At 43.5% G+C, this 23317-nt stretch overlaps 3 protein-coding genes across 4 annotated transcripts; all 3 read right to left on the bottom strand.

Moving 5' to 3' along the window:
* Window position 1: 1 nt before the first annotated feature.
* Window positions 2–6053, bottom strand: LOC146668875 (E3 ubiquitin-protein ligase TRIM21-like). Its single transcript, XM_085408767.1, has 2 exons — window positions 4936–6053; window positions 2–4392 (listed from the first exon to the last, which is right to left on the bottom strand). The coding sequence occupies exons 1-2, from the start codon at window positions 5032–5034 to the stop codon at window positions 3082–3084; spliced, it is 1410 nt and encodes a 469-aa protein (XP_085264893.1). The 5' UTR covers window positions 5035–6053; the 3' UTR covers window positions 2–3081.
* A 3289-nt stretch (window positions 6054–9342) lies between these two features.
* Window positions 9343–13072, bottom strand: LOC146668876 (uncharacterized). 2 transcript variants are annotated; one of them, XM_085408147.1, is made up of 5 exons: window positions 12938–13072; window positions 12577–12638; window positions 12374–12489; window positions 11131–11163; window positions 9343–10423 (listed from the first exon to the last, which is right to left on the bottom strand). In XM_085408147.1, exons 2-5 carry the CDS (start codon window positions 12577–12579, stop codon window positions 9604–9606), a joined length of 972 nt encoding a protein of 323 aa, XP_085264273.1. In that variant the 5' UTR covers window positions 12580–12638; window positions 12938–13072; the 3' UTR covers window positions 9343–9603. The 2 variants fall into 2 exon arrangements, with proteins under 2 accessions (XP_085264273.1, XP_085264274.1); XM_085408148.1 differs by having other exon boundaries at window positions 12374–12944.
* Window positions 13073–19482: 6410 nt separating this feature from the next.
* Window positions 19483–22245, bottom strand: LOC146668877 (uncharacterized). The gene is made up of 5 exons (XM_085408768.1): window positions 22202–22245; window positions 22037–22082; window positions 21834–21949; window positions 21526–21561; window positions 19483–20817 (listed from the first exon to the last, which is right to left on the bottom strand). The coding sequence occupies exons 2-5, from the start codon at window positions 22037–22039 to the stop codon at window positions 19749–19751; spliced, it is 1224 nt and encodes a 407-aa protein (XP_085264894.1). The 5' UTR covers window positions 22040–22082; window positions 22202–22245; the 3' UTR covers window positions 19483–19748.
* Window positions 22246–23317: the final 1072 nt, after the last annotated feature.

Here is a 23317-nt window from a genome sequence, read left to right on the forward strand (position 1 = left end):
CGTTTACGTGCTCGTGCAGCGGGCCTTACAGCTGCAGTGAAGCCTCCCGACTCTTTTTACTCTCAGTGAAGCAGAGAAACGCAGCTCACAACATGATCTCCACCAGTTCACACCAGGAATTATGAGAAACTTTCACGCACTTTTCATTTTTGTGTATATGCTTGTAGGCCACTTTATTAGGTACACCTTGCTGGTACCAGGTTGGACCCTCCTTGAAAAGCCTCTTCAGTCCTTCGTGGCACAAACTCACTGAGTGCTGCAAACATTCCTCTGACACGCTGATCCATGTTGACATGATACCATCACACAGATATACATGATGTGAAGCTGTCGTTCCACCTCTGTGGACTGTGGAGGCCGTCTGAGCACAGCAAACTCATCGTGAGGTTCCAGAAACCGTCTGAGGTGCTGTGAGATGTGTGCGCCGTCCTGGAAGCAGCCAGCAGAGGATGCTACATTGTGGCCACGGTCAGCAACAACACTCGGGTAGGTCGTGCTGTTAAAACGATGCTCAGGAGGTGCTGGAGGGCCCAAAGTGTTCCAGCGAAAGATCCATCCCATGAAACACCACCAACTCATGTTGTTCACACCAGATTCTGACCCGAACGTCTGAATCTCACAGAGGAGATGAAGACTCCTCCCACCAGGTGGTTTTCAAATCTCTTGTTTCTGTTGTCAGACCCAAAAGCACCGAGTGGCCGGAAACGAAATCATTCACATAAATGACTCCAGACTCGCTCTCCTCAGACACGAGTCTGAGTCGAAACCAGCAAACGTCCTGCAGTAAGTCTAATCGGCCACTAGATAGAGGAATAAACACCAGACTGGGTAAAATATTTTGGACGCCTCCTCCATGAGTTCAGCCTTTTTGACTAAATAAACAACCAGCTGTTCTGTGAACACAAGAAAAACGGGTTTGTGTGTGAAGAGAAAGTGTGGATGTCCGTGGCTGCGTCACGTTGCTATAAGGTGCTCTGTGTAAAAGCTCTAAATGTTTGCCTTTACCTGTGAGGATCCTCCCCCATTGACTAACAGAAAACCAGTTTACATTACTGGAAGTACCGGTTTCCCCGTGCAGTGATGCGAGCTGCTCTGCAGGTGTATTATCAGTGAGGGGCTCCTTCTAACTCACCTGCTTATGGAAAAGTTCCTCTTCTATCACAGGACATTTCCACTTGCTGTGACAGTCCACACTGAGGGGGAATACCTGGGAGTTTATTTCACGATGGAGGGAGAGTGTGCTGACTCTCTCTGAGTCTGACATGGAAATGCTGATGAACCTTTCAGTCGGCTCCAAACTGCAGCATCCATCAGTGACTTCATTCTAATAAGCAGATCACAGGATGCAGCACACAGCAGCCTGCAGCCCGAGCTCTCGGCTCACAGCGATGACTTTAACAAAGACACATTTCAAACTTTGTGAACTTCCACCGCTGTAGCGTTTCAGAGCTGACAGAGATGAAAACAAGGCAGAACAGACGAGCTTTAATATGACAGGAATCAGATGTTTGGAAGGCTTCCTGTCATATTTTGGCTCATCTGCTGCAATCTTTCGATTTTACTTCTGTTGCTTGAACAAGTCTGAAACTGAATGAAACTGGAGTGAGGAATGAATTCTTCACTGACGGGAATCTTCTGCTATGATAAATGCTCGTTAATAAAGTTAAATAAAATCTCAGGTCACTGTTTCTGTCTTAGCTGAGTCAGCTGCTCTTCAAACTAGAAAGGCTGCAGGCTTCTAACACCAGCCGTGCTGATGAGGTTAAAGTGTCGTTCCCACAGCTCAGGTATTAAAAATATATGAGTTATTGGCCTCTGTTAACAAATGTGCCGTTCAGGGGAAAATGAATCTGTGGCATTTAAACCTCCCAGAGGCTAAATGCTATCAGTCAGGTGTGTGTTATTCCTGGCAGTAGCATGACCTGCGTGGGTGGAAACATGAATAATGAAATAACATCTCTAAATAAAATCAGTGACATAAACAGGAAGCGTCGGATTATTGATTTAATGTGAAGAAGAAGACAAAAAGAAGTTAGTTGGTTTGACCCAATCAGCTCTGCATTTCTAGAGTAGCGTTACATAATTCACAAATAATCTTTACTTATCTTTCACTCGGCCTGAGCCCATGGCAGTGAAACTAAAGGCTGGCTCAGTCACCTGATCCAGTCCCAGCTGTTTTGGAAAGAGAGAAGTTTGAAGCTGAGTCTTAAGTAGAGAGGGGGTCTGTCCCCTGAAGCCAAACTGGGAGCTGCCTCCCATTCTACTTATAGAAACTCGAGGAAACACAAGTAATCCACTGTCTTACTTGGCTCTCGGTGAAGGCGGTCGCACTTTTCTCCTCTCCTCCTTCCCCTTATCTTCCCTGCTTAGCCTCTTGTGTCCTGTCTTGTCTCGCGTGCACTACTTTTCCCTTGAACAGTCTCTCACTGTCGTTCTCTAAAACCTAACAGATAGGCCGAAGGACACTGTCTCAGCTAAACTATGGACACGCACACACACACACTTACACTGATAAGCACTCACTCATCCCCCTCCCTTTCCAACGCCTTCGATGCTTGTGCCCTACCGGGGATGATAGCAGTCAACTGGACCAGCACAGATGCTGCAGGACCAGATGCGCTGTCTACGCCGGCTCTCTCTTACCCTTTACCCGCCCTGTTGCTTGTCTCGTGTTTCTATGGTGTATTGATAGTCATGTGCTTTTGTGCTGAGGTGTTTTTTCTGTTATCAAACTGTTCTCCCACTAGGAGCTCAGTCTGAGTGGAGTTTTTTTTCTCCTCCTCTTACCTCATGTAGTGTATTTTCGTTGTTTTTTTCCTATCAGCCTACCTTCTGACATGTCTGCCCAATGTGATGTTTGTGTAAAGTTGGTCAGAAGGTTTGTAAGTGCGCATGCGCCATTAGCGTGCTGCCTGCTGTAACCCCTAATTTCCCTCGGGATGAATAAAGTATTCTGATTCTGATTATTCTTTTACTGGAATACCAGAGGATGCACCGAGCAACAGGAGCTTCAAGTTCACAGTGTGGTGTAGGATAAGGCTGGGAAACCTGACCTCATTACTCTGGTGCTGTGGGGCCGGTCTAATCAATGGGGGTGATGATTAGCGGTGCAGAGTTTCTACCATCATCATTCAGACCGGGACTGAAGAATGGGTGGAGCTTCTGAGTGAAGGAGCAGCCAGTAAAGGAGTAGATCAGAGCTGCAGTATCCACGTCATAAAAGGAGACCCGACCCTCGTCATAGTCCACAAACACCCCCACCCTCTCAGGACCAGACCGGAGAGAGAGAGCGACATCAGGGTCAGCCTTAGCTTTGTACTCGTATCCGTCTCTCAGCCTCACAGTCCAGAAACCGTCCCCAGGACTCAGTGTGATTTGAGCCTTCCTGTTGGTCGACTCTGTGGCCACTCCCACAGTCCACTCGGTCTTTCCTTTAACCTGAACCTCAAAGTAAAATCTGCCAGAAGAAAAACTCTGCTCTCCTAAAACATTGATGCAGTAAGAAAATCTCTCTGGGTTGTCTGGAAGCTTCTGCCTCACGTCACTATCGTGAACTTGTTTCCCATCATCAGACAGGACGAGGTAAGGATTTGCTGTGTCTGGATCAAACGTCACGTCCACTGCGTAGCTCTGGACCCGCCTCAGCTCGAACCTGGCGAGCATCTTGGGTACTTTCTCCTTCATCTCCTCAGAGAGTGGCTCCTCCAGCTGAAGCACAGAGAGCAGCTCCACCTCCGTCTTCCTCTTCTTCAGCTCACGGATGTCCTGCTCCATCTTTCTGATGAAGCCTTCAGCCTGCAGCTCTGTTTGTCTCTGCTTCTCTCTGATGGCCTCCGTGAGCTTCTCGACATACTTCTTCAGAGCAGCAAAGACCCGAGCACCATCTGTCATCTCTCTGTCTGCGTCCTCTTTACCGAGCTCCACTGAGCGTTTGAGCTCCTCAATCTTCAGTCGCATCTCCTCGATCGTCTGCTGGATTTCAGCCTCCATCTTCACCACTTTCTCTCCTTTACTCATTTCCTCCAGAGGATGATTGAATTTCACGCAGTCCCAAAGTAATGAAAGGCAGACCATGCAGACAATCGCCATCAGTTTGAAGCCTTCCCCATGGCGAACCTCCACCCGTCTACCTGGCCGTTGCTCTGAGCGTCTGAAGGCCTCGACCATCTCAGAGATCAGAGTGTTGACCTGCAGCTCGGGCTTTGGGTAGAGCATCTTCATGCAGACGGGACACTGGAACGGGACGTCAGGATCTGCATATTTACACATGCAGGCTTTGCAGAAGTTGTGTCCACACGGCGTGCTGACCGGATCGGTGAACACATCCAGACAGATGAAGCACAGAAGCTGATCTTCAGTCAGCAGATGGGCGGCAGCAGCCATGTTTGGACACTGAGACGGGAAAGATGTCAGGAATATTAAAAAGTGTCTAAGATGTTTACACAGCTGTTTGCATGTTTGTGTTTATTTGTGACTGCTGGAAACGTCTTCATGGATCTGAGTGAACGACCAGTTTACACCTGTTATCAAACCTGTTGAAGCCGACAGGATGTTTCTGCTTAATTTCCTCTGAATGAAAACATTTAGAATAAACTGATTTAAGACTTACACTAAAAATTATTGCATAAGACTTTTAACAGCTGATTTTTACAAATATTTCTGAAACTTCATCCACACAAAGACTCATATCCAACAACCTTTCCTCGTTCTGTTGTATTGTTACTTCCCTTTAACTTGTGCTAAATGTGTGTGACAGCAGACTGCCACAGTGTTTGTGTATTATTGAGCTCATGAAGCAGTTTCAACAAGTCTTGTGAAAGCTAAGCAAACATGACAGAGTGAGCTCAGGGTGTGTTTGAAAAGAAAAGAGAAAGCGAAGAGCGCAGCAGGTGTTTGAACTGAGCGTGTGTCAGAGTAAATGTGCTTCTGGATCACTTCCTGTAACCTGTGGAGCTCCGCCTCCTGCAGTGTCAGCTGAGCAGCTCCTGTGATGTGAAAGTTAGTGTCCTGTCCTCCTCCTGCTGGAGACCTCATATCAGACTGTGTGTTGGTGCCTGGTTATGAGCTGGAAGCTTCAGCCCTCTGAAATTTGTTCCAGCCTCCAGTTTTCTAACAATAAACCACATTACTGCCATCATACATCCAACAAACCAGAGAAACAGTGAAGTAGTTACTACCAGATGAACCTCATTCATCAACTTTAGTATTTTATATCCTCCAGCACCATAGATACACAAATACATGTCATGAGCTTGTTAGCATCAGTAGGAAAGACGAGCCCAAACTCTGACACGGACAACAGCAAACAAACAGCAGCATGAACACATGCTAAAGCTACTTGGACATGGAGTCGCTATTTCACTGTGGTGGAGAGGCTTGTGTGGCTAATAAGCAACGTTGTGTTTTATTTTGAATCAGAAAAGTGAGAAAAATATTTAATCATGTAATCAATGCAGATGAAGCTAGTTGTTACCATGAAAAGTGTGAGATTTATAAGAAGGGAACAATTTAAGCAGGTTTTGTTGTGGATTTTTTGATGACCTGGAAGCTCCTGACCATGCATGGAGGGTTTCACCCCAAGTCCAGCATCTTGAGGCTGTACGCTAAGTGGAAGGAAGGAGGCCGGGGACTGGTGAGTGTCAGCACCACAGACCAGGATGAGACAACGAACATCCACGAATGCATCAGTAAGATGGCCACGACCGTCCGTGTGCTCAGTGAATACCTCAGGCAGCATAAGTCCAAGAAAGAGGAGGAAGAAGAGGCACCAACATGGCAGGACAGGCCCCTGTGAGGTATTTACCACCAGCAGATAGGAGGAGGAGGTGGCTGATACCCAGAAATCGTGATCGATGTAGCGGTTCTGAATGACAGCAACATCAGAAAGAAGGAACACGAGAAGCTGGAGAAATACCAAGGGCTCAGAGAAGAGCTCGAGAGGATGTGGAGGGTGAAGGTAACGGTGGTCCCCGTGGTAATCAGAGCGCTCGGTGCGGTGACTCCCAAACTAGGCGAGTGGCTCCAGCAGATCCCGGGAACAACATCGGAGATCTCTGTCCAGAAGAGCGCAGTCCTGGGAACAGCAATCAAATGGTTTGTGACATGACCCATAAACTTTGGTCAAGTATTATTCACATGTATATCATAGGTTTATGCCACCTGGTGATGTACACTGTTTGTAGTGAGATTTAATAAGTAGGACCGATGTGTAACTTTAATCGTGTTATGGCCGACTGCGACTAGAGTTGCCAACCGTCCCTTGAAAAACTGAATCGTCCGTATTGAGCTAATAAGGGACGCACTTTGTCCCGTAATACAGTGAGAATCAAAAGTAGTCTATAAATGTTAATGGAATTAACGCTTTGTTTGAAATCATAATTCCCAGCCCCTCTCCTGCTTTGTGACCAATGAGCTGACAGCACACTTATGACGAGTATGACAATTCAGATTACCGCTCATCTCATTGGTCGAGGAAAGGTCGCTTACGGAGAAAATACCGGAAGACAACAGATGACCACAACAAGAAGCATGGCCAACAGGGAAACAAACGCCGACACTGCGGTGCAAGTCTCGGACGACAGTACACCTAAAGCTGGGCAGACACTGTGCGATTTTTTCAGTCGCGTTATTCAGCTCCTGCTCAAACTGCACGATTGACTCGCAGGGGTTAGAAGTTCATAGGTCACGATGCAGGTCTCACACTATACGGCCCGATGCTCTGATGCGACCTGAGTGCTCACACTGTGCCTCCATAAAATGAAGGTTATAACAGAAATTCTGTCGCTCGCTCTCTCCGTCTTTCACTCACACAGACACACCACCACCATCAACTTTGCTAAATTGCTAATGAAAAACATGATCAGCTGTGATTGAGCAGCAGTGTAAATCCAACTATTTTCATGGTTGTTGTGGTCGTGATAATTTTGTGGGGCCACATCGAAAAGGCTCGGATGAGCTTTCCAAAGTTCTACAAGTTGTGCCTCCATCGCTTGTGTCCAGATCACACGCTGCACAGCCGTGCTGCTCCGTCTTTTTCACGACGTTTACGTGTTTGCGCGTGAGCAGTGTGAGCGGCTGCGGTGACACCCTCACGAGCGATTGATGATCGGGAGCTGCTCGAGGTGTTAATCGCTTCTCGTTACCCCACGTATACTACACGATGCACGATGAAGGCCAAAATCGGGCCGATCACCAAATCGGTCGCACGACTCAAAAATCGGCTCAAAATGGGCCAAAAATCGCACAGTGTAAGCCCAGCATTAGAGCAGCAATGTTTGTTCGCTCAGAGAAAGAAAAAAAAAGGCTGCAAAAGCACAGGGAGGAAGGGGAAAAGGAAAACACCTGGCTGGGAAAATGCATGGTAACACCTATAACGCGCACTGCACTGCACGGCTTTGGAGTTGACGTCACGCCGCAATGCATTGTGGGAGCGCAGCTCCATTTTCGGGGTCTACGAGTCAAAACAAAGACACTGTGTTGGAACAACGACGACAAGAAAGATGCTTAAAAGCAGCTCAAAAGAAAACGGACGGTATAGAGACCGATTGCGTCCAGAGGCGAAGCAGCGGTACTTGGAAAAAATAGAGTGCATCGCAAATCTGGACCCATATGAAATACGGCAGTGGAGTAAAGACCCAGACGACCTCCCGCCACTGTCCTACCCTGATATCTTCACGTATCTTGTTTGTGGAGTAAGCGCTTACACAGCGAACCAGTTTCGTAATTACAAGTCACTGGAGGCACACATCCAATTTACAAATGGCTGGGTGCAAGATTTGGCTATTTTCAAGCCGCCAAACTCTGAGTACGTCGTCAAAGTAAGTCAGCTGGAGTGCATCGAGTGAAATAGCCATTTTCCACCCTCCACCATAATTAATGTTATACATTTATCATTGAACTGCTAAAATATCGTTATCATATTATATGCCCGTAATTGTAAAGTACATGCAAGTTAACACATTGATAATCGGGTAAATTATTAACGCCAATTTGTGTCCTTCCTGTCTCATTTCATTTATTGTCTTTACATCAACCAATCAAGTCACTCCATTCTATGTTTGATCGCAATTTCTATAACTTCCGAGACCACCAACGATGATATTATTCAGCTATAAAGTGTGATGTGAACATATTTAGAACTTACCGGAATGAAAATGTCTTGAGCACACCAACTGATATCTGGAGACGTAACAGAACTTGATATCAGCTCGTCTCACGGCTTCTATCCAGGCTAGACGCCTTCGTTTGGTAATATCCGATACATGAGCTCCTTCATGTTGCTTCCAGGTTGGGAAAGCATAAAAAGACAATCCAAACTTATTCCCGTGCCGGTCGTAAGATCGAACATTGCAGCCGACAACACAGCAAGTACGAACCATAGCTATGCTTTCGCTCCTAGCTTAGACCCCCAAAATGGCGGATGGGGCCAAAATCCTTTCCACGCCCACCCCCGTGACATCACGCTCCAAAGCCCTATAGGCATGCTTCTAATGGTGGGCACATGAAGAACATGAGGGGCGTAACCACTTTCTTGTCCACCAGGCCACAGCAGAAGCAGATGGTATGTAAACACTGGTTTGTTATTTTAAACCCTCTGGTTAAGGTTAATATGGGCATGTGCAGTGAATATCAGCGCTATGTGGCCAGAAGTGTGATAATATAATTTATTTTGTGTAATAAACAACTGCAAGGATGGATGATTACAACAAATAGATGACTAATACACACAAAAAAAGAGCTAGAAAATTCACCACACTGGGAAGGGTGAAGACAACTGGGTCGCCCAGCCCTGGCCACGAGGTGTCCCTTATTTATTTTTCAGGGAATTGGCAACCCTACCTGTGACAAAGCAAAGCTGGCCCACCTGAAGATGGCGCCTGGCCCGACCCCTGACCTGCATGTGTTGTTTTTGTCTGGATGACAAGGAGGGGAAGTTACCCATCAGCTGCAGGAGGTATGGAGGGTCAGAGGTGACATCGGGGCTCTACACCCGGGCTTTGCTCAGCTTGCTTTGCTGTGTGTTGTAATGTTTCAGTGTTCATGTGATTCTGTTTATTCTGTTTCAATAACTCTGCTGTTTCCAGAGGATCCTTTTGAGTGATTTGATTGTAATTGGCTGGATCTCCACGCCACTGGCTGGAGGAGGTTATCATGTTGGCTTTAAAATCTGGGAGCCGACAGTTTGTATGACAGAGTTTCTGTGGAGTGACCCGTGAATAGGAAACCTGCAGCATCTTTACCTCAAACTTCATGTTCAATCATAGAAACAGAAAATACAACATCGAGCTTTGAAAGAAGGACAGACCAGATCCAAGCTGTGACATGTTTTGATGCAGCTTATTAAGCTTTAATCAGAGACAGTATCAGAGGCTATAAATGGATTACACTCGCTCCACACACACTGTTTGTGTTTCAGTTCACACAATCAGAGGCGCCGACAGTATCGTGGACCAGAATGACCAGAGTGCACGATGCAGCTGTGATTTCAGGAGCACATGTTAATCTTGCTGTGACGAACACACACATTTAAAAGTTAGACATGGATGCAGGAAAACGATGCAAAGCACGGGTTACATTTTCTGTTTTTCTTTTTCCCTCTTCTGGTTAATTCTGATGATTTTCTCTCATCACTCCTCCTCTCTGCATGTTACCCTTCTGCTTCTTCTTGCTCTGATTCTGTTTTTTCCCTCTTTCCTGACTTTTCCCAACATCAGATAGTTTGCTGTCAGGTTGCTTACCATCTGAAACACATTGATCTGTAACACCACCATTGTTATTGCAGCTAAAGCACTTCATTTCTTGCTGCCGGTAGCATCGGAATATATGCTGAAGACCATTTGACCCTGGATCTGCGATTGCATTCCCAAGCCTCTTAAGTGATTCACGCAGGTTATTCTCAGGTATGTTCCCACCATCACGAGGTCTAAATACATCTGAAAACACAACAACATAATTCTTCCACTTCTTTATCTCTTTTATGTTAGTGAGAATATTCAGAGGATTTTGTTGCTTGGTACATCTCTGATCACATGGGGAGGCACGGATGTAGAAAACCATCAGATCATTTTCTGATTTGACCAAAGTGTTGACATGCTGCAGGGTTCGAAACTCTGCATGATCAGCTCTGCCATACTTGATTGTATCAGCACCGCACAAGCTTTCAACTTCAGCCCATTTCACCTTCTTTCTATGACATTTCTGCAAAACATCGGTCCACTGTACATAAGCATTAGGACACTGCTCGAGAACATTGGGCCATCTCAGCACTGTGGCTGCCACCACTCTGTTACCTATGTATACGTCACAGTTTAGAATGTCCTTCTTCACTTTTTCACCATCATCATCAGTGACTCCATTCATATCAAACGTGTTTGTTTGCTTATTGTACGGGACGCTCACGGCCACACTGAACATGGGGGGAATTCTGTCAAAGCAAACAGAGAATATTCACCTGTAAAACATTTTCTTTATAACGTGAAGACAAAAGTATCCAGAGTGTTAAACCAGCCAAAGTGAGTTTAGTCTCCTTTTGCTCAGGAAATCAGTCTTTTTCCGACTTTTGGAAAATTGATTTAAATCTTTTGGTTGTTTTGAAAGTGTAACAGCAACACATCTTCATGCAGCTCAAGCATCAGGTAAGGAAATCCACAAAAAGTTGATTCTGTTCATCTGGATGTTTATAAGGTTGGAAACCTGCAGTCAGCTGACACTGAAGAAGTCAGCTGGATGATGATGAAACGTTTCTACCAGATGAACAGAATCAACGTTTGGGATAAAGTGTTCTACCACCTGCACCTCACCATTACACACAAACTGCTTTTGGCTGTGTTTGTGTGTTTATGCTCCTGCTTCAATAATCAACACTTGTTTCATTGATCTATAAAGTCTGCATGTTACATTGGCAGGTTGTGGTTAACGACAGTTTCATGTTCGTCTCACCAACACCCAGCGTGTCAGAGCTAAAGAACATAACAGAGACTATTATTGTCAATAACAGTGAGTTTGTAAAGATGCATTTGTTCTGTCAGTCTCTGCTTCTACGTGCAGCTCTGATGATCTCAGCTTGCTTCTGTTACTATAAAGCACACTGTAAGTACTGTGCTGCAGATTAAAGTGACCTTTGTTACTGACCTGTTGTTGTTTGCACCGTATCTTGGTGTGTACCTGCCAAAAGACACACACACAGGTTCTGATGTTGATTTCACTTGGAAAGATTTACATGAAACCACAACAATGTTGGTTTGTTTCACTGAGAGTTTGGACAGAGTTAAACAGAGGCTGATCTGTGTTACAGTCCAGTGTGATGAGATATTCGATTTGTGTACTCAGGTTTTGAAACGTGTTGGAGTGCATTATTGTTGTTGTTGTTTAACTGGGACGCAGTATGTTAGTCGTCACCACAAGGGGGCACAGTTCCACTGTGAATGAACGTATGCTGTGACATCACACCACTGATCAAGTAAGCGAGCGGTCAGAGGAATGGTAGCCTTGAAAGAAACGATGTGTTAAGAAGTCCCCCTGCCCGGTCAGGCGTTACCTGCACAGAAGGAGCATGACGATAGAAACAATCCATCAGCCAATCAGAGTGTGCACCCGTAACCATAGCAGCATTTGAGTGAGCAATTGTGTCCACTAGAGGGTGATGTTGACCCACAAATGAGAGATTTAAACTAAATTGGCTATAATTCTGTTTATGCCATCCTGTAATGTTGTTATGATAATCCTTTCATGGTATCTGTTTCTGCTCATGCTTAATCTTGTTTGGTGTTCTCTTTATTATTTAACGTGAGAGATGCTGTAACATCCCATAACAGGATCTCTCTGAAACGTGATTCTGCACTGTTCCCTGGTAATAAGGCCCGGTCAGAGACAAGGAACGATGTCACAGTATTAAAGAACTTTATTTATAACTGGCACACACTGAACACACACTCTAGCTGGTGTGTAGGGATGTGCTTCTGAAATTAGTGCAAATAAGAAATAAAATAAACATCTCTTTCACTGATTATGCATCCTTAACTTGCCTGCAGCAGCGTTACTCTCCGACTACGCTCTCAACTGATAGTTTCTACCGTCAACTGCTGGGATGACGCTCCTCCCATGCAGGTAACACATGACCAGACAGGAGGACTTTCTAACAGGATGTATTGTGTATGGATGTGTTTCCAGAGAAGTAAACAATATTTTCCCTTTGAGTTGACACTGCACTGCTCAACACAGTGTGATACAGCTTTTAATAGCATATTAGCCACATGTTACTCTGTATTCATTTTCACACCTTGCTACAGTTTCTTTGTTAAAAACAGCTGCTGTAAACATCATCATCATCATCATGTTCAGATTTTCTTCTGTATTTCACAGAACGTTCACTCACCTGTTCAGAATGTCTTGTACAATTGGTGCGAGCTGGTTTTGGTCAATAACAGTCTCACTGTTTCTAATGGTCATCAAAACAAGGACGGCTACAGAAACCCAGTAAGGAGCAGCCATCTGAGTGGGTTTAACAAGGATGGAAAAATTAGATGAGTGAATATATAACAGTGTCCAAATATCTGCAGACTATTCTCCAAAACTCACCATAATTAACCAGATTAACAGCTCTGCTCTTTCAGGAGGTGTTTGTCTAAAAATTCAAGTGTCTGTAACAAAAAACAAAAAATATTTCACAGTCTGCAGGATGTCAGGACTAAATGAGAGTTTTAGGCTCAGTTTCACAGACATGAGTTTGGTCTTAGTCTGAACATTTTTTCAGTGCAGATTTTCACTGAACTTTTATTTTCTCCTGGAATGACACTGAAAAAAATCTGTCTGCCTGTTTTCTACTTTATCTGTCTTTAAAGAGAGACAAATTTACTCATCACTTGAACGTAGTGAAAAATATTCTGTGTGGTTTACTCTAAGTTGCAATCAATATTGTGCCAGTTTAAACCTTTGTTACCTGCAGTGGTGGAGAAAGGTCTGAGGGATGCTGGAGGCTCTGTTCAGGACGAGATGCTGCTGCAGTGGATGCAGCTACAAGGAGAAGACACCTTTATAGAGGGCAGGCTGATGATGGCCAAACCCTCTGAATGGCTTCATGCCCTTATTTGAACATGTCTTTAAGCCATGGGTGTAAGAGGAGGAAGAGCTGCTTCAATCTATATCAGTAAATATTGACAGAGGTGTTTACCTGGATTTAGCTCTAGTGACAGCGTTTAATCTTCATGAAACCATCCATTGCACCCTCATGCTGTGTGACTGAGGATATTTGTGGGAAGAGAATGTAGCAAGAAAAATTACATTTTATCATTGCCATAGGCCCACTACCATACATTTGAGTAGAGAGTAGTCACTAGTAGCTATTCTTTGCGTCTGTATCTTGCATTTGATATGAAGATTGTCTGCTTATAATATTAAAGTAATAAGTTCATCTAAAATGACAAGTTAACCTAAAATGCAAGTCTTTGGTCTTAGTATTTTCTATAATCTCCTTGAATTAAAGTCTAAATTGAAGTCTACACATCACATCTTTATTGTGTGTGAAAACATGTTGTAAAACTACACCACATAAACTACACAGGTAGTGAGCGCAGTCACAAACAAAACAAGTGAGAGAAGTAAAAAGCTGAGTATAATGTGAGCCGGTGCCTCTATAATTAAGCAAACGGGAACAACTTCTACAAAAGAACAAGTTAAAAAAACCCAATGAAAACAGTAAACTAGTTAAAGGAACTGTACAAATCTAAGCAACGGCACGATGGGAAAGCAGCTGTGTTCCTGAGGTCACCAACCGAGGCCTAAAGTCCAGATCAGACGGCATTTTCTGTTTCATGTATGAGGTGGTGTCTTGTCAAATCAGCCCCACTCTGTCCCTGGTTTCCTGTGCAGTCTCTGTTCTACACCATCCAAAGGTGGAAAATGCTAAAAAAAATATATCAGAAAGAGTAATGTGCCCAAAATGGCACTCAGTCCTGCATGGGGGACGTTTTGTGTGTAAACTCAGTTGTTCTAAATCCTCTTTATATTTCCAACAAACTACCAGAATTATGGTATTTGAAGCTGGTTTATTTTGCAGCTGCCACAAACATTTTAACTCATCATCGTGACTCACATATTGACTATAGATATTTGACCATAAGGCAGAAACAACAGATTTTTTTCAGAAGTAGTTTGAAATTGAAGCGTTACTTTTAAAAACTTAACTGCACTAAAGCTATACACTATTACTTAGTAATTGATAATTACATATATTGATTAATATGAGGTAATTAAACATGTTTTTTTTTCCAGGTGTCTTAAAAAGCTCCGACTCAGTTTACATAGTAAAACTGATATATATACACATATAGTTTAGCAAATCTTCCCAGTTTCTCAGCGACTACAGATGAGTAACACTAACGAGTAAGTGTGTAACACTACATGTGTAAACGCAGCTTCTAAATGTTTAGAAAAGCTGTTTATGAGAGATGACATCAGCTGACATTAAAGAGAGACCGACCCGTCTAAAGACTCACTCAGTGATGTCAGAGATAAAGCTGTGCTGAGTTTGCTGCTGTTAGCCTGTTACAGTTTGAATCTGATGATGAGACTGAGCAAGCTTTGCACATCCAGAATGGAGCAGTCGACTCCCAAAAACGTTCTCTGACAGAGTTTATCATTGAGGGAGACTGTGTTTGAGAATGTCAGGGGAAATGTAAGAACTGTGAGGAGGTGCATCGAGGACACTGCAGCAAACCTGCAACGTTGAAAAACAAAGTGGAAAATCCACAGCCACAGAGAAACACACCAGGACCAAACCACAGAAGCAAAAAGGCAGATTTTGTAAAAACTGTTTAAAATTTTTCTGTTTTGCAGCACTTTTGCTGACAAAGACACCCACGGGACCTGGCACACTCCTCCAAAGTAAGTAATAGGTCAATCATTAAATGACAGTATTAGACATTCAGCTACTGCTGAAAGTAGTTTAGTTGACAGAGTTCGTCTTAACTTTCTGAAGAGATCAAGCTGTTGTTTCTAGAACTCCTACAAATTAAGATTTACAGACATTACTTAGCATGTGTTAAAATAATGCCAACACTGTTTTACACACTGAAGGAAGGCAGCGTTCGTCCAGGTGTTCTGAAACAGCAAAATAGCAGTTCTGTCTTAGTGTTGGTTTCCATTACCTTGACTGGCCTGCATTACTTTTGTAATAAGGGATTACTTTGCCAGTTACTTATTTATCTGAGCCGCCACTGCCACCTGCTGGCAAAACTCAATATTTTCACATCAGGTGACCTGTACTATGATGTCACAACAACAAAAATCTACGACCACATTAAAACAACTCCGGTTTCTTTCCTCTAATCAAACTCCTGCTAAAGAACAAACACAGTGAAAGAACCTGGAAGTGCAAAAACCCCTCAGACCAGTATCGTAACATGTTTCAGTCCAGGTTAGAGATCACTGTGGTCAGTGAAATCACAGAACAGCACCGTAGATATCAGAGCCTCTGGTTTTATGGTCCAGAGAACAAAGTCATCGTTCACTGTGAAAATGGAAAGTGGGTGGAAAAACCATGAGAAAGGTTCCAGCTGGATTTAAAGACTGGGTTGCTCACCATTAGTTCATTAGTCACCATCAGTGACAGCAGTCCATCAGTAAAAACCAGTCATCACAAAAATTTAATCTGACAACTGCGAGTGAGTAATACAAAGGAAGTCCACTCCTTAAAGGAATTTGATGTTACAGTTATTCTCCTTCAGTTAGTCCACTTTATCAGCGATTAATTGTTGTTGCCATCAGGGGGCACCCTGTGAACAGGTCTTTCTTTATAAATGCTTACTTGACAAGGACCAGAGGCGATTCTAGGATCAGAGCTTTGGTGGCGCTGAGCACCCAGAGAGCTGCCCAGCCAGGCAAAATAAACTTTACACGTCACGATGAGACTTCCTCCCCGTCTCTGTCAGTCCCTGCATCCTTAAATGTCTCCAGTTGTCCAGAGTTCCCTGTGACTGTCTCCTTGGTGCATTTAAACCCCTGTTCCTCCCTGTCCTCATCGTCTGTTGTCTTCATCTTTGTTATCGTTTTTAGTAGTGTGTCACAAAAACAGCAAATATTGTCAAAAAAGTAAGAAATCTTTGGGGCTAAAATCGCCCCTGACAAGGACACAGTGAAATGTCCTTTTCCTGCCTTCTGGGAAAAAGGGGTAAAACATCATTTATTGAACAGAGTAGCCGGATCCCCTTTTTCGTTAATTCAATTTAATGCAATTCAATTCGTTTTTGTTTTTTTCCTTTCGCCTGTCCCATTTGGTTCTTTAGCCGTCAGAATTGTTGTCTGAAGACCAACAAGGAGACCCAATGGATTTATTTTGCCAAATGGATCATCATGGCATTGCCGTATTGGTCCATTTGATCGACCTTTGTTTTTATTATTTATTATATTTTCAGTTGTTACAGACGGGACAGACATGACTGAGGGAAAGGAAAGGGAGAGAGAAAGATGAAGGAAAAGAAAAACAGAAGGGACGAGGGACAGTGAGAAAGGGGAAAAAAAATCTCCTGGATCACCTGTTGAGAGAAAAACAAAAGAAAACAAGCAAAACAAAAAACCAGAGCAACATACTAAACACAACACCATCACGTTATTAAGTCTACGAACAGTGAACACCTGTGTGCACCTAGGCCCCGCCAAGTAGCCACCGGGAGTGAGCTGGTACATACCTGAGCGCCCAGCCCCGGACACCAAGAACCACCAACGCACCGACCTCTGAGGGCATCAGCCACCGGCAGGGAGTGTGGTGAGGGGAGAAAGGCCTCCAGAAGGGCCTGGGAGTTCCCAGAGAGGTGGAGTCTAAGACCCGACCTGACATATAGACACAGACAAACAGGTACTAGTGACGTTCGATTCATGAACGAATCGTTCAATACTCGAGAATCACTTTACTGACTCGTGAATCATGATTCACAAGCCCAACTGACTCACTGACTCATCCCTGTTGCTGTTAGCAAACTAATTCCATTAGTAGAAATATATCTAGCTTATAATTAAAATTGTGGGGGGGGAAACAACAGCCAGTTTCGTAACAAAAGCATTTCTGCTCTGAACTCACATCAAGAAAATAGCTCCTCGGTTCACAGTAGCATCGTGCTGCTAACATGCTAACAGCACATTTGAGCTACTGTGCTGAATCAAAGAGCGAACGAATCACTCAGGACTCACTCACCCCCCCCCCTCCTGGCTCACAGCTTCTTCTTCTTCTTGGTTGGCAACCAATGTTAAGGCGCATTACCGCCCCCTGGCTCACAACGCAGTGGACATTTAGATGAGAAAATATATATTTGACACACTTAAGGAAAATACTAATAAAATACAAATAAACAAAATAAATGTTTATTAAGCAATTTTGATAAGAAATTGCTTAATTTTAGAAATATTTTGGCTCTTTGTTCTCTATAAAATAGTTGTTGTTGTTGTTGTTGTTTTTAATCATTCATCTTAGCAGTGGGATTTACATGAAAAGTCAAACAAATTAAGTTTGAGTGAAAATGTAAAATTTTTGCACTCTCTGGTCAACTGACTCAGTGAATCAAATGACTCAAAACATCCGATTCACTTTGGTGAGTGACTCATTAACACTCGATTCAGTAAAAAGAATCAAATTTACCATCACTAACAGGCACACACATGTAGTGATGGAACGTTCTGTATCGAGGCTTCGAAGCTTGTGTCGAGTAATGGAGGGGGCGTTTCCGCGATGCGCGTATCGAGGCTTGCTTTATTTATGGGAGGAGCTGAAAATGATGACGTCCGAAGCCTCGCTGCCCGGCTGTACCACGTGACTGGTTCATGAAGTGGTTCGAACTTTGCCGCGAGCTATGACAGATATAAACCCCTCAGACTTTATTCAAAATGTGGGTGTTTGATGGAGAGTTGTTAGTGAGAGTTTGGAGACAGTTTGGAGGTTTATGAGAGTGAGGAGAGAAAGTCAGGAGAGAATGGAGCCAGCTAAGAAGAGGAGGATGTCCTCCCCTGTGTGGGAACATTTTGATCTTATTCCTCCCAACAAGGTATGTAAATTTCTACAGAAGATGTATTTTCATAATACTGATGGTGCAATACAATTTATGTTAAGCTGTCTTGACTTTTGTACAAGGTGAAGTGTTTGCTATGTGCCAGGGAGCTGGGATATAACAACAACACCTCATCCATGCTTAGGCACTACAGAGCTTTGCATGAGAGTAAGGGGGACACCGATTGTGGAGCAAGACCAGGTGAGCCATCAAATGCCATGATAATATAGCATGCAGTAATGTTACTAAATGATATAACAATATTATACAACTGTTATAAGTTACGTGTGTGATATTTATATTTGTGCTTTGTCTTTATTGTCTTTCCTCAGGAGAACAATCTCAAATAGATGAAGACCTGGTTACCATGGTGATTGAGGACTCCCAGCCATTTAGCATTGTGGAGGACAAAGGATTCAAAAGATGTGTTAAATCATTAAATTCTAGCTATGCTCTCCCCACTAAAAAGGTCATAAAAGCAGTGAAAATTTAGTTTTTACAGAATAAAATGTGAACAGGCAGGACTGAGGCTCAAAGCCTCAGTGTGTAGCTGTCCATACCTCAACGTTACAAAAGCACAACTACTGTCCACACCCCAACCACACCTCACCTCACAGTAAATGATCGTTTCCATTTTAAGCATTTCCAAACGATCATTTCCCATACTGCCAGCATAAATATACACAGTATACTGCATCACTACAATATAGATGTTTTACACACTCCTTTTGTTGTTGACATTTACAGGCTGTGTGCAAAAGGCCACACTCTTCAAATTCATGCCAACTAATATTTTTACGTCCAGTAGGTGTCCTGCTAGAGCAAATGAAGCTTCAAGAAGCTTTGTGCTGGGGTGAACCAATTGGATGAAAAGCTTCAGTGCTTCATGAAGCTTCATCTGCCCTTCACTACAAACATGCATTCTGTCATGTTTCGGCTGTGTGGCAGAGCAAAGCAAAGCAAAGCTGCCCCATCTGAAGATGGTGCCCGGCCCAACCCCTGACCTGCATCTGTTGTTTTTGTCTGGATGACAAGGAGGGGAAGTTACCCATCAGCAGCTGCAGGAGGTATGGAGGGTCAGAGGTGACATCGGGCTCTACACCCGGGCTTTGCTCAGCTTGCTTTGCTGTGTGTTGTAATGTTTCAGTGTTCATGTGATTCTGTTTATTCTGTTTCAATAACTCTGCTGTTTCCAGAGGATCCTTTTGAGTGATTTGATTGTAATTGGCTGGATCTCCACACCGCTGGCTGGAGGAGGTTATCATGTTGGCTTTCAAATCTGGGAGCCGACAGTTTGTATGACAGAGTTTCTGTGGAGTGACCCGTGAATAGGAAACCTGCAGCATCTTTACCTCAAACTTCATATTCAATCATAGAAACAGAAGATACAACATCGAGCTTTGAAAGAAGGACAGACCAGATCCAAGCTGTGACATGTTTTGATGCAGTTTATTAAGCTTTAATCAGAGACAGTATCAGAGGCTATAAATGGATTACACTCGCTCCACACACACTGTTTGTGTTTCAGTTCACACAATCAGAGGCGCCGACAGTATCGTGGACCAGAATGACCAGAGTGCACGATGCAGCTGTGATTTCAGGAGCACATGTTAATCTTGCTGTGACGAACACACACATTTAAAAGTTAGACATGGATGCAGGAAAACGATGCAAAGCATGGGTTACATTTTCTGTTTTTCTTTTTCCCTCTTCTGGTTAATTCTGATGATTTTCTCTCATCACTCCTCTCTGGATGTTACCCTTCTGCTTCTTCTTGCTCTGATTCTGTTTTTTCCTTCTTTGCTGACCTTTCCTAACATTCTTGCTCTGATTCTGTATTTCCCCTCTTTGTTGACCTTTCCTAACATTCTTGCTCTGATTCTGTATTTCCCCTCTTTCCGGACTTTTCCCAACATTCTTGCTCTGATTCTGTATTTCCCCTCTTTCCGGACTTTTCCCAACATTCTTGCTCTGATTCTGTTTTTCCCCTCTTTCCGGACTTTTCCCAACATTCTTGCTCTGATTCTGTATTTTCCCTCTTTCCTGACTTTTCCCAACATCAGATAGTTTTCTGTCAGGTTGCTTACGATCTGAAACACATTGATCTGTAACACCATCTGTATCACCATCTGTAACGTCATCGCAGCTAAAGCACTTCATTTCTTGCTGCCGGTAGCATCGGAATATATGCTGAAGACCATTTGACCCTTGATCTGCGATTGCATTCCCAAGCCTCTTAAGTGATTCACGCAGGTTATTCTCAGGTATGTTCCCACCATCACGAGGTCTAAATACATCTGAAAACACAACAACATAATTCTTCCACCCCCATATCTTTTTTATGTTAGTGAGAATATTCAGACGATTATCTTGGTTGGTACATCTCTGATCACATGGGGAGGCACGGATGTAGAAAACCATCAGATCATTTTCTGATTTGACCAAAGTGTTGACATGCTGCAGGGTTCGAAACTCTGCATGATCAGCTCTGCCATTCCGCATGTTAATGTTACGACACAACTTAACATCATTCCATGTCATGTCCTGTTTACGACATTTCCGCAAAACATCGGTCCACTGTACATAAGCATTAGGACACTGCTCGAGAACATTGGGCCATCTCAGCACTGTGGCTGCCATCACTCTGTTACCTATGTATACGTCACAGTTTAGAATGTCCTTCTTCACTTTTTCACCATCATCATCAGTGACTCCATTCATATCAAACGTGTTTGTTTGTTCATTGTACGGGACGCTCACGGCCACACTGAACATGGGAAACTTTCTGTCAAAGCAAACAGAGAATATTCACCTGTAAAACATTTTCTTTATAACGTGAAGACAAAAGTATCCAGAGTGTTAAACCAGCCAAAGTGAGTTTAGTCTCCTTTTGCTCAGGAAATCAGTCTTTTTCTGACTTTTGGAAAATTGATTAAAATCTTTTGGTTGTTTTGAAAGTGTAACAGCAACACATCTTCATGCAGCTCAAGCATCAGGTAAGGAAATCCACAAAAAGTTGATTCTGTTCATCTGGATGTTTATAAGGTTGGAAACCTGCAGTCAGCTGACACTGAAGAAGTCAGCTGGATGATGATGAAACGTTTCTACCAGATGAACAGAATCAACGTTTGGGATAAAGTGTTCTACCACCTGCACCTCACCATTACACACAAACTGCTTTTGGCTGTGTTTGTGTGTTTATGCTCCTGCTTCAATAATCAACACTTGTTTTATTGATCTATAAAGTCTGCATGTTCCATTGGCAGGTTGTGGTTAACGACAGTTTCATGTTCGTCTCACCAACACCCAGCGTGTCAGAGCTAAAGAACATAACAGAGACTATTATTGTCAATAACAGTGAGTTTGTAAAGATGCATTTGTTCTTCCAGTCTCTGCTTCTACATGTAGTTCTAAATATCTCTGTTTCTGCCACGTTACTATAAAGCACACTGTAAGTACTGTGCTGCAGATTAAAGTGACCTTTGTTACTGACCTGTTGTTGTTTGCACCAATGTAGCTAGGTGTGTACCTGCCAAAAGACACACACACAGGTTCTGATGTTGATTTCACTTGGAAAGATTTACATGAAACCACAACAGTGTTGGTTTGTTTCACTGAGAGTTTGGACAGAGTTAAACAGAGGCTGATCTGTGTTAGAGTCCAGTGTGATACACTTTTAATAGCATATTTGTCACATGTTACTCTGTATGCTCAGTTTGTTTGTTAAAAACAGCTGCTGTAAACATCATCATCATCATCATCATCAGATTTTCTTCTGTATTTCACAGAACGTTCACTCACCTGTTCAGAATGTCATCTACAATTGGTGCGAGCTGGTTTGGGTCAATAACAGTCTCGCCGTTTGTAACGGTCATCAAAACAAGGACGGCTACAGAAACCCAGTAAGGAGCAGCCATCTGAGTGGGTTTAACAAGGATGGAAAAATTAGATGAGTGAATATATAACAGTGTCCAAATATCTGCAGACTATTCTCCAAAACTCACCATAATTAACCAGATTAACAGCTCTGCTCTTTCAGGAGGTGTTTGTCTAAAAATTCATTTTAAAGTGTCTTTAATAAAAAAAACTAAAAAACTCTCACAGTCTGCAGCATGTCAGACATTATTCTGAATTCTAATCAATATTGTGCCAGTTTAAACCTTTGTTACCTGCAGTGGTGGAGAAAGGTCTGAGGGATGCTGGAGGCTCTGTTCAGGACGAGATGCTGCTGCAGTGGATGCAGCTACAAGGAGAAGACACCTTTATAGAGGGCAGGCTGATGATGGCCAAACCCTCTGAATGGCTTCATGCCCTTATTTGAACATGTCTTTAAGCCATGGGTGTAAGAGGAGGAAGACACACAAACAGAGACTTGTGTTTCAGGATACAGTGGGGCAAAAAAGTATTTAGTCAGCCACCGATTGTGCAAGTTCCCCCACCTAAAATGATGACAGAGGTCAGTAATTTGCACCAGAGGTACACTTCAACTGTGAGAGACAGAATGTGAAAAAAAAATCCATGAATCCACATGGTAGGATTTGTAAAGAATTTATTGGTAAATCAGGGTGGAAAATAAGTATTTGGTCAATAACAAAAATACAACTCAATACTTTGTAACATAACCTTTGTTGGCAATAACAGAGGTCAAACGTTTACTATAGGTCTTTACCAGGTTTGCACACACAGTAGCTGGTATTTTGGCCCATTCCTCCATGCAGATCTTCTCGAGAGCAGTGATGTTTTGGGGCTGTCGCCGAGCAACACGGACTTTCAACTCCCGCCACAGATTTTCTATGGGGTTGAGGTCTGGAGACTGGCTAGGCCACTCCAGGACTTTCAAATGCTTCTTACGGAGCCACTCCTTTGTTGCCCGGGCGGTGTGTTTTGGATCATTGTCATGTTGGAAGACCCAGCCTCGTTTCATCTTCAAAGTTCTCACTGATGGAAGGAGGTTTTGGCTCAAAATCTCACGATACATGGCCCCATTCATTCTGTCCTTAACACGGATCAGTCGTCCTGTCCCCTTGGCAGAAAAACAGCCCCATAGCATGATGTTTCCACCCCCATGCTTCACAGTAGGTATGGTGTTCTTGGGATGCAACTCAGTATTCTTCTTCCTCCAAACACGACGAGTTGAGTTTATACCAAAAAGTTCTACTTTGGTTTCATCTGACCACATGACATTCTCCCAATCCTCTGCTGTATCATCCATGTGCTCTCTGGCAAACTTCAGACGGGCCTGGACATGCACTGGCTTCAGCAGCGGAACACGTCTGGCACTGCGG

This window comes from Rhamphochromis longiceps, linkage group LG6, assembly GCF_057381845.1.
Source record: "Rhamphochromis longiceps isolate RC_006_pf linkage group LG6, R_longiceps_female_GT1.1, whole genome shotgun sequence".
NCBI classification, from domain to species: Eukaryota; Metazoa; Chordata; class Actinopteri; order Cichliformes; family Cichlidae; genus Rhamphochromis; species Rhamphochromis longiceps.